Source organism: Acomys minous (genome assembly GCF_964271855.1).
Source record: "Acomys minous genome assembly, chromosome: 13".
In the NCBI taxonomy this organism is placed as follows: Eukaryota; Metazoa; Chordata; class Mammalia; order Rodentia; family Muridae; genus Acomys; species Acomys minous.
The window spans coordinates 97,541,337-97,556,772 of record NC_140495.1 but is presented as its reverse complement, the minus strand read 5'-3'; the positions used below and the strand labels follow the sequence as shown (position 1 = coordinate 97,556,772).

General features: G+C 40.9%; 2 protein-coding genes across 7 annotated transcripts in view; one reads left to right on the top strand and one right to left on the bottom strand.

Annotated features, from left to right (window-relative positions):
* PHYHIPL (phytanoyl-CoA 2-hydroxylase interacting protein like) overlaps positions 1-3,034 on the top strand; it is a 37,498-nt gene extending 34,464 nt beyond the window's left edge. For both annotated transcript variants that reach the window (XM_084753986.1, XM_084753987.1), the window contains exon 5: positions 1,793-3,034. In XM_084753986.1, the coding sequence (XP_084610112.1) occupies positions 1,793-2,327 (535 nt within the window). In that variant the 3' untranslated portion in view covers positions 2,328-3,034. The remainder of the gene's footprint in view (positions 1-1,792) is intronic.
* Positions 2,832-15,436, bottom strand: part of FAM13C (family with sequence similarity 13 member C) — a 112,508-nt gene continuing 99,903 nt past the window's right edge. For 3 of the 5 annotated variants that reach the window (XM_084753975.1, XM_084753978.1, XM_084753976.1), the window contains 4 exons: positions 10,026-10,121; positions 8,606-8,802; positions 7,130-7,231; positions 2,832-4,343 (listed from right to left, as the gene is read on the bottom strand). In XM_084753975.1, coding sequence (XP_084610101.1) covers positions 4,220-4,343; positions 7,130-7,231; positions 8,606-8,802; positions 10,026-10,121 — 519 coding nt within the window. In that variant the 3' untranslated portion in view covers positions 2,832-4,219. The remainder of the gene's footprint in view (positions 4,344-7,129; positions 7,232-8,605; positions 8,803-10,025; positions 10,122-15,436) is intronic. The other 2 variants (XM_084753974.1, XM_084753977.1) reach the window with 1 other exon arrangement.

Sequence of the window (15,436 nt, the reverse complement as noted above, 5' to 3'; positions counted from 1 at the left end):
CAAGAGGCAACCTGAAAAGCAGCCTGTGTCCGGGTTTTTAAATGGCCAAAACGTAAGGAGCAAAGCCCTTCTCCTGGTCTAAGTGGTGCACAGTTCGTTTCTTCTTAAGTAACAGCCACAACTGACTCTCGGGCAGAGAGGAGTCTGTATCTTCCATCTACTCGTTCTCTTAGTTTGAAAATGTGTTGGGATTCCTTCTAGGGCTTTAGCTAAAGGGTTAGTTTTCTCTGTACATTAATAAACAAGTACAGGTTTACAAATTTACTTTGAAAATACACACCTTAACAGATTGTTGTTGTTGTTGTTGTTGTTTCTGCCTGCCTACTGTAGTGTGAAAGTAGCATCACCTGACCAGTGGTCTTCTGTTACCGCAGTGTATAATGAACATCTTTATGTGCTCACAATTTATATATACACTGTGTAATTATAACAAGGGAAGTAGAAATTCTGTCTCCAGCCACATATGGTGTCATCCCACCCCTTGGGATGCTGAGTTGGGAAATTCTGAGTTTGAAGCCACCTGGAGCTCCAAAGTGAGGCCTTATCTTGAAAAAAAAGTCTACCTCTTTTTAAAAAGTAATCCCACTTTGTTCACATCTGAGCCTGCTTTAAATATTTGCTTAATTGTATCCTAAATCTTAGAGGCTTTCTTTGTTCTGTTCTTTTGTTGGCTTGAAGACCTGCTAGATTTAGAAATTCTATTTATCCTCACGTGCCTTGGCAGTTTGCCATTGTATTTATTTCATTGATTAAGTATTTGCACCAAGGTTTCTGACTAGTTCTATTTTATGATTTTTTTTATATCCTTGGGAAAACTCTGTTATGCCCTGAAAATATTTCCCTCATTGCCTTGTATTTTTAAAATCTGGATTCTTATGAGCATCCTTGGAATCCTCATTTGAATTGTTTTTCAAGCAGTTCATAGACAATAGATTATTTTCTTCTGAAGTTCTATTTCATTCTTCTTGGTCTGTGCATTTGGCAGAATATTCTAATTTTAAGGAGTATCTACTGTAAGAACATTTTTTCATTCATTGGCATATCATTCAGATGGCAAGCTGAATTTCAGTTAGGTTAAGATGCTTTTGAGTTTGATCGTAGAACTGAAAAGTGTAATCTCTGTGTGATTTGTCTTGCAATAATGGTCAAGGCAATTGTAGGACTCCGAAGACAGTGTCCCCAGACTCCAGTTAGCATTGATGATACTGGAACTTGTGAAGAGGACCATCTCAAGGTGCCTCAGAACAAGCACAGAAAGGTGTGCGATAGCAGCAGCCACTATCTCCAAACCACAGGATGCGAAGGAGATTCTGGGGATGAACATGGGAGGTGCCTGGGCCTGTGGCAGCAGCAGCTCAGTGTGGAGCCGCCACACAGGCTGGACCCTGGGTAGACAACACACATTTAAACTGCAGTTCAAAAGTTAAAACATTGCTCTCCTTAGCAGTGTTCATATATTCAATATTTTCAGTACTTTTCTTTTTAGCAAAGTCACTTATGGAACCCATTAAGTACAAATGGAGCTCATTTCTCCTCTAAGATTTCTGATTGTGATTCAGTTTTTCAGTCCAGGAAATTTACTTGTTAAAGGTCTCCAAGGTTTGTGGGTCATCTTTATTTTAAGTGAAAGGCTGTGATAAGTAGTGTCAAAAGATCTATCCCCCGTGATCTGACTATAGCCTGGCCTTTCAAACCCTTAACTATAGGTAGTGGTTTCTGTGCTGTTCAAATCTGTAAGCGAGTAAATTTGCCACTACTGTACTGAGCTGTGGCTCTTTCCTCTCTCCGACAGAGAGCATCATGGGAATGCTATGCAGCCTTCTGTCAAGGATAACAGTGGCAGCCATGGCTCACCCATCAGTGGGAAATTGGAAGGCATCTTCTTCAGCTGCAGCACTGAGTTCAACACGGGGAAGCCACCCCAGGATTCGCCGTATGGAAGATACAGGTTTGAAATTGCAGCCGAAAAACTTTTCAACCCCAATACTAACTTATACTTTGGGGACTTCTACTGTATGTACACTGCTTATCATTATGTGATTCTGGTCATTGCCCCTGTGGGATCGCCAGGAGATGAATTTTGTAAGCAGCGCCTTCCTCAACTTAATTCAAAAGAAAATAAGTTCTTGACCTGTACAGAAGAAGATGGGGTGCTGGTGTACCACCACGCCCAGGATGTCATTTTAGAAGTCATTTACACTGATCCTGTGGCTCTTTCCCTGGGCACCGTGGCAGAAATCACTGGTCATCAGCTCATGAGTTTGTCTACTGCAAACGCAAAGAAAGACCCCAGCTGCAAAACCTGTAACATCAGTGTTGGACGTTAACGCCTCTTTCGTACTCTCCCCCGCCCTGTCTCCCCATAGGAGCATTTCCCTCTGTTGTTCATTTTCACCATCAGATGTTCCCACTGAAGCATGCATATGCCGCTGTCACCAAAAGCAAATATATCATTCAGAGCCTTTTCCGTGTCTCCTCTTGCCCACCCTTGTCCACCAGTTCCAATGATGTCCCCAAGTTGTCCCGACACTTTGTTTGCCTAGATGCTGCAATGCTTTTATGTTTCCTTTATGCCAAACATAACAAGACAGTTATATAGACCGCTTTAGCAAAGTACAAAATAATGGCTTATAAATGGTGTTTAAATATGCATCCATTTTAATCTACTGAATAAATATTGGGATAACTCCAAACCGCATGAAAGGGTGTAATTGCAGCATGAGTTAAATCTTAAAAGCCTAGACTTGTCAGCACTTCCACCTTGTTGTTTGACAGTGTTATTTATGTTATTTATATTAGCTAACAGGAAATAGTTACCGTGCTTCAACATAATAAATATAATAGAAAAATATTTTATTTGTATGTTGTATAAAATATTTACAATCATATAGAATATAGTTACACTTTAATAGCAATTGTATACATCTCACGAAACCATTTCCCTTATCAAAGATGTAATTTGTAAACCTCAAATAGTTGTGTATCTGTCCTGTTACAAGTAGATGACTTCAATTAAACAAATTGATGAAGGCCATTACTCTGATTCATAAAAGGTTTAAAACATCAGGTGAATACAGAGAGAAAACAATATGCCTCTCATATATAACCCACTTCTGGAACCAGTATTTTTTTTTCTTCTGCCCAAGAAATATGAAAATCTGAGTTTCTTCAACACTGTGCTTAAACATTACAGAAAACAGAAATATGAACAAAGTTGATAATGAGAAAATGTCTGTTTTGATTTTACAAAAACCCAAACCAATAAATATGTTTTAAATGAATGGAGGAAAAGCAAGATACACTAAATAAAGCAAATCAAAGGTGCCTTGGTGATTTCCAAGCTTTTCACCCTGTGCAGAATGAATGCAGCTCACAGCAAAGTTGTTTCACTTTATAAAGTACAGACCTTGGAACATTAAGAAAGATGCATATTCCCAATGGAAAAATAGTTATAGAATCTTAGCATAGGAAACAAGAAAATCAGCAATAATACTATGGTCACATTAAGTTATTACTGCAGACACATCTATCCAAAATACCTATGTTAATATTTTATTTTAATATAAACATTTGTCAGTTATAGACAAAGATAATTCACAAAGTACATGCCATCCAAATGAACTTTGGTAACCAGAAATGTAAAATTTCAAATAACAGATAAAATAATGCACTATTTTCATATAGAAATAAGAAATTAGCGGTGACACAGTTGTGTGTATTTTAGAGTGCTGACTGCCTACAGATTTATAGGACAAGGTAGTGGGTGTTTTCTCACTTCAGTTACCTTCTGCCTGTTTTCTTCCCTGGATGAAGAGCAGATTTTTCTCCTTGACTCAATTTATTTAAACCACGGTTTTTCCATACATCAGTAAAATAAGTTTTAGGGGCACCAATAAACTTTCCCTAGGAAGTAGTCTGCCAATGCATTATTTTAGGTTTGACAAGGTATCAGATGGTTTTTGAAACAATTACATTTGACTACGGATCTCAGTCTGGCATGGAGGCCGAATGATTTTGCCGGTCCCAATATTACCTTTTGTTTCCCCATTCAAATGCCTTCTTGTGTATAATTATACGAGCTCTTCCTTTATTGAAAAAAAAAACAGCTAATACTATCTCTAAAGTGCTTCCGTTTTCAGTACATCAAAACTACTTAGTAAGAACAGTAGAGGAGAATCAACTCGACTTTGTCTTGGGTGGAGGTGATCAGAACCGAACCTCAGATGGTTTTGGCCACATCCTGCTTGCTGATGAGGACCTCTAAGAGCCTCAGTTTGGCTTTTATGTGCTTGTACTCATAGTACTCGTCTGCCATTGGCATCCTGTCTTCCTTCTGTGGGCTTCTGCAGAAAGGAAGACACAATCTATTAGTCGGTGTATGAGCCAGGTCATCACAAAGGTCCTTTTACAACTGACAGAGGCCTGTGGCTTCCATTGGGCTCTTTTTTAGTTGTGCGTTCTTGCCGTCCCCTTAGCCTCACTCCATCTCTGCTCCATTTCTCTAAGCAACAGTATGGTGTGTTTTGCGAATATGAGATCCCATGCTCAAGCACAGAACAGTGGTGAAGGTGAAAACGTGTGAAGAAAAAGCAAGGCATCCCTTGTCTACTCATCCTCTTTCTTTCCATAGTTCCATGCCTGTGGAGAGTGCTCAGCCCTTACAGTGAAAACTGTTATTAAAAAAAAAATAGTATCCTGATACACTGCAGATATTGGATTACGCAAGTAATCCATAAATCCATAATGACAAACTTTCCAGGGGCTGCCTTGTAAACTTGACGTCTTCCCAAGTTTCCTTGTAGCTACATCTGTCTCTGCCAATGTGTAGCAGAACTTGTGAGTCTCCTCTTGGCAGAAGTAACCCACGAGTCTAAAGAGTCTGAGCCGGGTGCCAATGAGATGGCTCAGTGGGCAAAGGTGCCTGCTACCAAACCTGATGACAGGAGCTCCATCCTTAGGACTCACATGGGGGAAGGAGAGGACTGATCCCTAAGTTGTCCTCTGGCCTCCATACAAAGGGACACATACACACTTTAATAAGTTGCAGCAGCTCTCTTTCTGCACACTAATTCCAAGACTGGGCATGTACACTAATGTACAGGCCTTGGTGCATGCACAGTCTGAGTGCTATTGTTCTATTACCGTGTTTCCAGTGTCTCTAAACATATAGAAAGATGAATTTGCATGGTCACTTTAGCTTTATAGATGGGTTAAATCTCAGCAGTAAATAGTCTCAGGGAAACAAGATAATAAGTGAGCATTTCTTATTGATGACTTGTTATCACCACAAGAGGGCATATAACTTCACACACAGCAAGCACAGGCAGAGCTAAAGTAGGTTTAGGCACTGAAGGGGCAATAAAGCAAGCTGTTCCTTGATTGCAGTGAGGGGCAGTCATGTTCTGCACACTCATTCCTAGATATATACTGATGCATTGTATATACACACACAATCAATGGCTATTACTGAGAACAGGCACGACAATTAAGCCACATTGTTGCCAAAGGGCATGTCAGATAATACTGATAGATCCCATAGGCAGGGCTCAGCACACTGGAGCCTCTCGGAGTCTAATGTAGACTGCTGTATGCAAATGGGTAAAACTATAAATTTCCTCAGGAAACTCAAAGTGGTGAAAAGACTGTGTATATGTGTCACAACCCTAATGAGCTCATTTCTCATGCCACAACTATTTAAGTTCGAAATCCTGAAACCTCCTCAAATATTTCACTGAATGGAAAATTTGCACTGCATAATCCCAAAGAGGAACTTTAATGCAAAATTGGACGTGCACTCGAAGCACCTAGTGAGCCTCCTCCTTTGCTGAGCCTCGAGTCCCTCACCTGGTTTGCCCATTGCTAATGGAGAGCAGATTAGAAAAGCTATCAAGGACTATGAAGCAAGCAGTGCTAAACATGGATGCCTCAAGGTGCTCTAGCCTAGTCCCACTCCCTCACAGCAGCCTATGGGCTGAGAGGAAGTGACAGAAGACAGGAGAGAAAGGGCAATGTGATGTGACAGTAAAAAGAGCCTCCCAACTCATCTCTGCCATTTAGAAGCTTTGTGACTTTGGGAAAGTCACCTGCTTGCAAGAGTGTCCAACCTTTTGGCATTACACAATGTTGTTATCTAGAGTTCAAGCTAGAGACCACACAATCAAGTTTTTTTTACTTAAAAATAAATGTAATTTTGTTGGGTTTTGCTGGGACATTTGCATTGCAATCTTCCGGCAGTTGTAGCAGATTAGAAACCCTGGGGAGCGGGTGGGGGATTAAGACTAATGTCCCCAGCCCAGGCATGGTGGTGCACACCCTTATTCCCAGCAGATGCAGATAGATCTCTGTAAGGTTGAGACCCAGCCTGGTTTACATAAATGAGTCCAGGACAGCCAGGGCTACATAGAGAAACCTTGTTTCAACAAAACAAAACAAAACAAAAAACTAATGTGCTATACACAGGCCTAGCTTTCCAACTTACCCCAGGAGACAAAGCATTTCAGCTTATTGATGTAAACAGAGATTGAGGAGAGCTAAGCAATATGTCTCTTATCCAAAAGTCACTAATGCTCATTACCTGATTATATATAGACTTTTGTTGGTAACACAGTAAAAATTACAGGAAAGTAATGAGTATATAGTAACAGCTGGGTTGAGATAGAAAAATATAGGAAGACAGATGGTCCAACTAAATATTTAAGGAAGAGAAAAATAGCTATGAACTTTTAGACTAGACCCCAGAATAAAGCAAACAGAGGTGGATGGTGAAGTTTACATAAAATATTTAAAGGAAAGATGTGTGTAATAGGTAGAAAACAACTGTGGAACTAAAAAAAATCTAAGAATAAGGGCTGAAAGGTAAAACTTTTAAGAAGCCTAGATAATTTCAGTAGTTGCAATGAAACTCATATACAAAACATTTTCAGAGTTCCACTTTCATTTTGTAAAGACTGGTGTTAATAACTGATAGCTATTATAATAATCATTCCATAAAACATCCCTAACAGTGTTACCATCGGGTGTTGCATTGGAGAAAGCACAATCTTCAGCTAGGATTTACATTTTACCACTGTTCCTACAAAAGCAGAATTCATTCCAAACTATAGTTCTTTAGGAAACTGCTCACACTTACCTTCCCGTCTGCTTGAAAAATTGTTCTTCAAATTCTCGCAGGGCTTTCCGTAGCCTCTTCTTGTCAGCCCTGGTTTCTCGGAGATGGTCAAGAAGGACTGGCCTGTATCAGGAGAAACACATTTGCCATTAAGCACTGGCCTGCCTGAACGATCATGTCTGCATTCTATCCCATCACAAAATGGACGTATTATGACTGAAAGCGATTATGGAAGAATAGTCTCAGTACGGCACACGCTGTAAATGTGGCCTCAGTGTAGGAGCAGCTCATAAGCCTAGTGTTCCCTAACACTAATAGTGTCATGGGCAAAGGGAAAGGGCTGTGTACTGCATCTGCTCTAAGAAAGGGTGATGGTCATGGTTATAAAACAAGACAACAGGAGGGAGCGGGCATCCAAGGAATACACACTAATGTTTGTTAACATAGATAAGAGACACAAAAGGAAAATCATCATGTCCTTAGAGTATGGGGAGAAGGACAAAACCCTTGGGAATGAAACTGAAGCAGGGGAGGATGGCATTCCACTGCAGTCTACTTCATGGCGGAATTTGTCTATGCATCCAAAGGCTGAACACATAGGCGTTTTTTTTTTTTTTTTTTTTTTTTGCATTTTCTATATGCCAAGTCTATTGATCTCAAAAATGCCTCCACCTAACCAAATTTAGGAGTGACTTCCTTACAGCTACAACTCAAAGGTTGGGGAGAATGGAAGAAGGAAGGGAGATATGGTCTGTTTTCCCAGCAAGCTAAATATTGCATACTGTCCTTGGTTTTGCCTCATCTCTATTTGGGACTCACAAGAAGCAGACTGTATTGTACATGTTAAAGAAGATCTCACAATGTGGGCTGTTACCACATGATCAAGAGGTATGCTAACTACTGAATAATAATAATAATAATAATAATAATAATATAATAATAATAATAATAATAATAATAATAATAATAATAATAAATATAATAAAAAAGTAGTGGTGGTAGTAGTAGTAGTCATGACAACGGTACATAACTGAGGAGTCACTAGGAGACAAAGACCCACTCATTGACTGGTGGCCAAATGTGATTTTCCATCTAGACTACTACGTCATCTGAATGTAGTAAAGGAAGAAAAGAAAATGAAGGCTCTGGCCATGGTTGACCCACTAAGGATCTTACTCTTTTGGGTCCAATATTTCAAAGGCCAGCTCTTCTTTCACTCTGCTAAGGGCTCCGAGGGTTACTAGTACCAGAACACAACCGAAAAGGAGGACCAGAGTAAACAGCACATCAATCTTTAATGACGTATGTAGGGCTTTACTGTGGCTCTTCACAGCTATCTCGTGTATATTTTCAAGTTAAGCCAACTGAATTCTATATTTAGGTCTATTCTCTGCTGGGGAGCATACTTTAGACTCTGAAGAGATGGTAAATTTTCATGTACAGGTAAGGTCCCCAAGCTAGGAGTTTTGAGAGTCTACACTCAGGCTGCTCACTCACATGGTGGCCTCGTGTAAGTTGGACATGGAGAGAGCTGGCTGCTTCCCTTCTTTCTTTTCATCTGGCAGCAGGGTCCTCATAGGCTCTGCCTCGGAGTAGGTGAGGTGATCACCAACAGGAAGGCGGGACACTGGAGCTGGTAAAGAAGGCTGTTGGCTTCTCTGGGCACAGTCTTCATCAGAATCCTCTTCCTCCTGCTTGCCACAAGCAGAGCCAAGCAGTCACAGAGTGCTGCATGTCCCTTGAACATTCCAGAGGACTGTAAGACCCTACAACTCAGACCCATATGGCTGCTGAGAATAGGAATGGAAAATAGCGCCCTTTTCCAGTTTCATTAAAAAACTTGCAAAACAGTGAGAAAAGAGGCATCCATGCTGGCTGGGCCACAAGTGCTTCTCAAGTTAATCTATATTCACTGGGTCATATATTCCTTGGATGACAGGACCTGACTCAGGCTGTACTGTACAGCCAAGCGGGTCTTCCCTTCCCCCCAGGACCTCTGTACTCCAGCTTCAGAGCAGTTAGTACAGGTTAGGGCAAAATGCTCTATAGACACCTTGTTCAAAAATTGTCCCACTCAGACAAAGCAGAGCAGGCCACAGTCAATACAGATGTTGTTTAGGTGAAAATTTCAGAAGGGCTTTTGGAATGCCAAAGACACAGGAGCTATTCCTTAACCTTTGCAGTAAATATGACAACCAAAAGGTTTTCTTCAAACGTGAAAAGGGTTTAAACTATTCTTCTTCCTCAAGGGGAACAGTTTAGACAACTTATCATTCTCCTAACATTCTTTAAAATACAGAATTATAAATGTACTCAAGTACATTTAAGTTCATTTCTTAACATTTGCTGCTTGTTACACTGATATCTTGAGTAGCTGTTTTGAAATTGATGGGGTGCTTTCCTAGTTCTGTCTGTCTATAAAGTTGTTTTAAGAAAATAGCCTAACTCAGTTTTAGTACTTCTTCTTACTGAGATAAATTTATGTATATCTAGAATAGTGTGACCGGATTGAACCAAAACGATGTCTCAGTATTTCAAAGACTGTATTATCAGTTTTATTAGACACCATACACAGAATGGTGGAAAGGTTCTGTCTTGTCTAGACAGTGCCACAGTGAAACCCATTCTGTCTTTTCTTTTCCTTGCCCAAAAGGAAGGTAAAAAATGAAATCAAAATTTAAAGTGTGGCCCCAAGCATGCCAGTTTGGTATGTTCTGTTTCATAGCAGTTTCTGTGAAGCATCTCTATTAAGCACAATACTGGGCTAGGAAGACCACAGTAGCTGGTGGGATCATAGTATGCAGAGCTAGGAAGGCCACTCAATAACATTCATTGTGCTGGCTGTGACACAGTACTCCATAGCATTGACGCAAGGTGCTAGTCAACATTTCCAGTTAGTGCCGCCATCTTTACTTACAATTGTTGGGATAAGGGATGGTGTTGACAAGATTTGCTTGATAATTCTGCATCGGTCATAAAGAGGCTTTATGAGGTTCTTGTCTTGCTTAGTTACCTGAAAAACATAAAATTATTTTTTTCTCAGACAGTGGTCTCCCTACACCCACCACATGTTGGGGATCCATCCCAGAACCCATATAAACCTGACAAGCCCTCTATCACAGAGCTATAGTCCCTTTCCTACGGCAATATTCCAGCAGGCAAAAACAACAACAACAGATCATGTTTGGAGCCATAAATTTTAATGGAACAGCAATTAAGTAAAAAGGAAGTCAACATTTTAATGCAACAGCAATTAGTAAAATGGAAATCAAAAGATGGTGTCTTTTGCACATTGTTTTCCTAGGGAAAAAAATCCCATAAAGGATATGAGTATAGAAAATTGGACCAAAAGGCTTTGTGGACAAGTCTGCAATGCATTGTAGTTTATGCCTCTATTTTACTTTATTTTTAAGTGACCAGTCAAGACCTCTCACTTTTTCTTCTGAACATCTATGATCACTCACAAACACGAACTCTGTACAACCTCCATTGTTACACACACAGAATATGTTCTGCCTTACTAGGTAGTTTTCATATAAACTTTATTTGAGATAAAACATTTGACATATGAATCTTCAATTTCCTACCCTCACTACAAGGGAGTTAGAGTTTCAGAGTTCCTTCCAGGCTATTACAAAGGCAGGCGCGTATTTCAACCAACTTGCTAAGGTTCCAACTAAAACAATTCCCCACTTGGTATACTAATGCACTCTGTCTGTCTGCTGCAGACTCACCCCTACACACCACTGTTAGCAGGTCATGTTTCATATAAAAATTAAACGTCTCAGTCAGGCACACCTTTAACCTCAGTACTCAGGAGGCAGAGGCAAGTGAATCTCTGTGAATTCGAGGCCAGCCTGGTCCACAGAGGGAGTTCCAGGACGGCCGCACCCACGAATGATAGCGACATGCCACACTGGTCCATGTTGATCTCCCTTGTCTATGGACCTTTCTATTTCACTATGTGGACCTTAGCTTTTCTGTTTCAGTCTTACCCTACCCAAATAAAAGTTTACTGAGGCCCAGGATATCACCACCACATACTTCTTTCACTCCTCACCACTATCTACCACAACTGTCGATGCCGCCCCGACCACCGGGAACTCTTCTTGCCGCAGTTTATTCAGGAACCTTGACTACCAGAGTGACCCCGGGAAAAGCTCCCACAGAACCTTTATAGTGTGCCTGGTCCTATCAGAGACTGCCACGTTGTCGCTCTTGGTTGGTGCATTCGGATCACGCCACCTCACGCTATGCCTTCAGGCATGCGCATAAGGGGCGCATTGCACCCGGGAAGCAGCAGGGGGCGCTGCTATCTGTGGCTCTCCACACACAACCCTGTCCTGATTGTTAAGAAGTTCACAGGTAAAAAGAACTCTAATTTTTAGTAATCTCTCACTCAATATACATACCCTAAGTGCTGGGATTAAAGACCTGCACCACTGCTACCCAGCTGTATATGATGTTCTTATGTGAATAAATACACACACACACACACACACACACACACACACACACACACACACACACACTACAGGCTGTAAGCTAAGACTTGTTTGCATTTTCAGGAGGAAGATAATTTGCTGTAGAAGCCTTTTACTTTTGGTTAATAGCCTTAAAAGCTTTTAATTTTCTAGACAAATTCTTTCTTTAAACATTTTCGTAACATCTTCACACACACACACACACACACACATCCTCCAATATGCAGTACATGGGATTTTAATACAGTTTAAGAGAGAAAATATAAATGTAACTTTAGAAAACATTAAAATTGCTTTTTACAAGACAGTATACTTAAAGCATAGGGTTTTTTTTGAAATTTGATTGTAGGTTTTCTACCTATTATATCTACCCTCCCCTCCAAATTCTAGAACAATCCTAAAGGGACAAAAATCAAGACATCTGCTGTAAGATTATATCTTCTACATATAAGATGGAAGCTACACCTATGAAATCTCAATAATATGGCTACCTAAAAAAGACTGAACAATGACAATACTAGCTGACATGCCAACGTGGATGGGGAAAATCTCACAGGGCTTCACCCCCAAGATACAGCTACAGGCAGTTAACAAACATCTAGAAAGAGAGAATCAGTCTTCCTGGGGATGAGCCCTCTAATTGGCCAACTGGTCAATCCTTAAAAAACATGCATATAAACAACACTAAGTGGAATTGGCACACACACACACACACACACACACACGCGCGTGTGTGTGTGTGTGTGTGTGTGTGTGTGTGTGTGTGTTAATTAAAGAAAAAGAGGCCATGAGTTTTAGGAGGACAGCATGGGAGGAGTTGGGGATGAGGAGAATGATGTGACTGCATTTTAATTAGAAGTAAAATGTATTTTTAAAATGCACAAATGCAAGGAAACTTCAAAAAGCAACAACAACAACAAATGAGAGCGCTACTTAAGAAAATGATGTCCTCCAGACACTAGATGAAAACTGAAGCACACATCCAATGCACACAAACCCCCTCAATGCTAAGGATTTTAATCCTGGGATCATTACCAATGAATCTCCCAACAGAAACGAGCATGCGACACCAGCGCACATGTGGGCCTCGGACACAAAGAACAATACTGACAGGCCTTGGTTCCTAAAAACTAAAAAGTAACAGTGTCCTGTCCCTTCCTATCCAGGGAGGGAAGTGTCGGGTTTACTTATCTCCTTGAGAGAAAGCTCACTTGTGCGATGAGAGGAGGGGATGGTTGTACGTAAAAGTTCCCACGCTTTTCTGAGAAAGAGGCTATGACAACAGTTCTACGGGATAAGGAAAACAAACACAGATGAGTCTGCTGTAGTTACGGCAGCTTTTTCCTAAATAACCTCCTGACCGTGGCCAGGAAGAAAACATCTGGGCTGGCCACTTTGTGGCAGTTCGGAATGCCAGCTTCTCTTCAGGATGTGTGCCAGGCCTAAGAACGTCAGCCACATGGGAAATAAAGAATTTTTTTGAATGGCGGAATGAGCAAGCTGCCAACAAATATTAGCAAATTCTGTTTTATTCAAGTTCTCTCTTCCTTAACCTCCTCTTCCATTTACTCCTAACAGTACACAGGAGGGCCTGTGCACGCTGGCCTGGAAAACGACACTCATCACCCTGGACAGCTCTCTCTGGCTATTTTGTGAAAAGAATGGTAGCTATTAGTAAGCCATGTTTTACTAAATGTGGTTCCCTTCACACACATAAAAAAAAAAAAAAACAAAAGATAACATTTTTTGTAGTGTAGATAGCCAGCAACATACAGAAGCAGAAACAGAAAATAGATTTGTTTCCAATGATTAGCTCTTTAGAAAAAATCTCTAAATAAAAGAGAAAATGGCTGAGTCATGATATCTGAGCTAACAAGGCCACCACTGTGGGTCAGCAGTTCTCAACCTTCCTAACGCTGCAACCCTTTAATATACTTCCTCATGTTGTGGTGACCCCCAACAACAAAAATTATTTCATTGCTACTTCATACCTGTAATTTTGCTACTATTGTGAATCATAATATAAACATTTGATATTCAGGATTATCTGATGTGCAACTTCAAAGGGGGTCATGAACTGCTGGTTTAGCGTGAGAACTGCTGGTTTAGGGTTCACTAGCTTCAATACCTGACTAAATACCAATGCAAGAAGTTCCCTAAAAGTTTAGGGGGAGATGGGGGAATCTCTCGCCCTGGAAATTTTAATAGTTAATGTGAGTTAGAAATATGGCAAGAAAGTCATCTATCCACCCAAGCTTTAAGAAACTGCACTTAACAAGATGAAATGAAATGGCATAGCTTGTTGAGGAAGCAAGGAACAGGATAGATGCTATAATTATGTTTTCTTGGGGTTTTGCTGTGACCTCTGAACTCACACTTGGTACCCACCCTATGACTCCCTATGGTTCCCTGTGTTACCCTTCTTTGGCGCTCAGCAGCACTGAAATGTGCCATCAAAGCCTGCACACCCCACTACATACATCCCCCATCTAAAAGGCTCTACTGCAAAGCTCCCAGGTCTATCTGAAGAGGCTTCTGACACTCACTAAGCCACTTGATAGATACTACGTTTGAAATAATTTTGCCAGTTTTACAGAATTGATGCAAGGAAGGCATCTATGACTCCGAAGCACTCAGGTTCTTGTCTGCAGACTCATTTCATTCAGAAGGCCAACTGACCATCCCACCACTCCCAGGACGGAGGGTTTTCAGTGCTCAATGAAAGCCCTGTGTTTTCATTGATCTTAAATTTTACGTGCCCCAGGATATGTTACCTCTTAACATTTTCATCTTCACTTCAAACCCTGCCTACTTGCATAGTTCTGATACATCAGTAAGCTGACTGGTCTCCCTCTAAGGCAGTGGTTCTCAACCTGTGGTTCATGACCCATTTGGGGGTCACACATCAGATCTTTGCACCTTAATTTATAACTAGCAAAATTATAGCTGTGAAGTAGCAATGAAAATAATCTTATTGTTGGGGGGGGGGCGGTCACCACAACATGAGAAACTATACTAAAGGGTCACAGCTTAGGAAGGTTGAGAACCATTGGTCTAAGGCTTCAGCGTGTGTTTTTGCTCCAACTAAAATATGCTTTGAGTATGCTGTCTTTCTACTAATGTCACTGTATTGATCAAGTCACCCATTCCGTCTTCTCATTTGCCCCGTGTCTTATTCACATGGTAATCACATCCTTTAAATGTTTACTATCTCGTACTGGTTTTCTGTTACCACTTGGCCACCCTTACTCCACTTCATGGCCTGAAAGGTTCAGTGTCACTCGACTTGTCGCAGCTTTTCTGGTTGCATCTCAGGCTGCACGTATCTCAGGCCACGTATCTCAGGCCTCAGCCCTGAGATTCCTGTGTATGCAACAAGTTCTTGTTTCATCCCTTAATATTTGGGAGTTCTATCTAGAATGTTCTTTGCTGCTCTCCTGGCCTGCCCACTTTCTTGATTCAATGTCAACTGTCTCTGTCCTTCTAATAACCCTATTCAAGAAAGACTGCTTCTATTGTGTTCTGACATTCATCACCTTCGTTCCTTGCACAATACTTACCCAGATCCTTGTCTGTTTAAACCACTTCCTACATCCCATCTCTCAGCAGAATGGGAGTCCGGGACAGCAGTCCTCACATGACTTTCCTATCTTGATTTACCCAGACTCATATAACGAACATTTGAATATCTTTGGAAATGCGTAACTGTCCGTCAGTCATCAACTATTATGATTTGGATATGCGTGTCCCTCCAAAAAGCTCATGCATGTGTTGTGTGTCTTGGTTCCCAGCCAACGGCTCTATTGAGAGGTGACAGGATCATAAGGCGGCTGATCTCATCAAT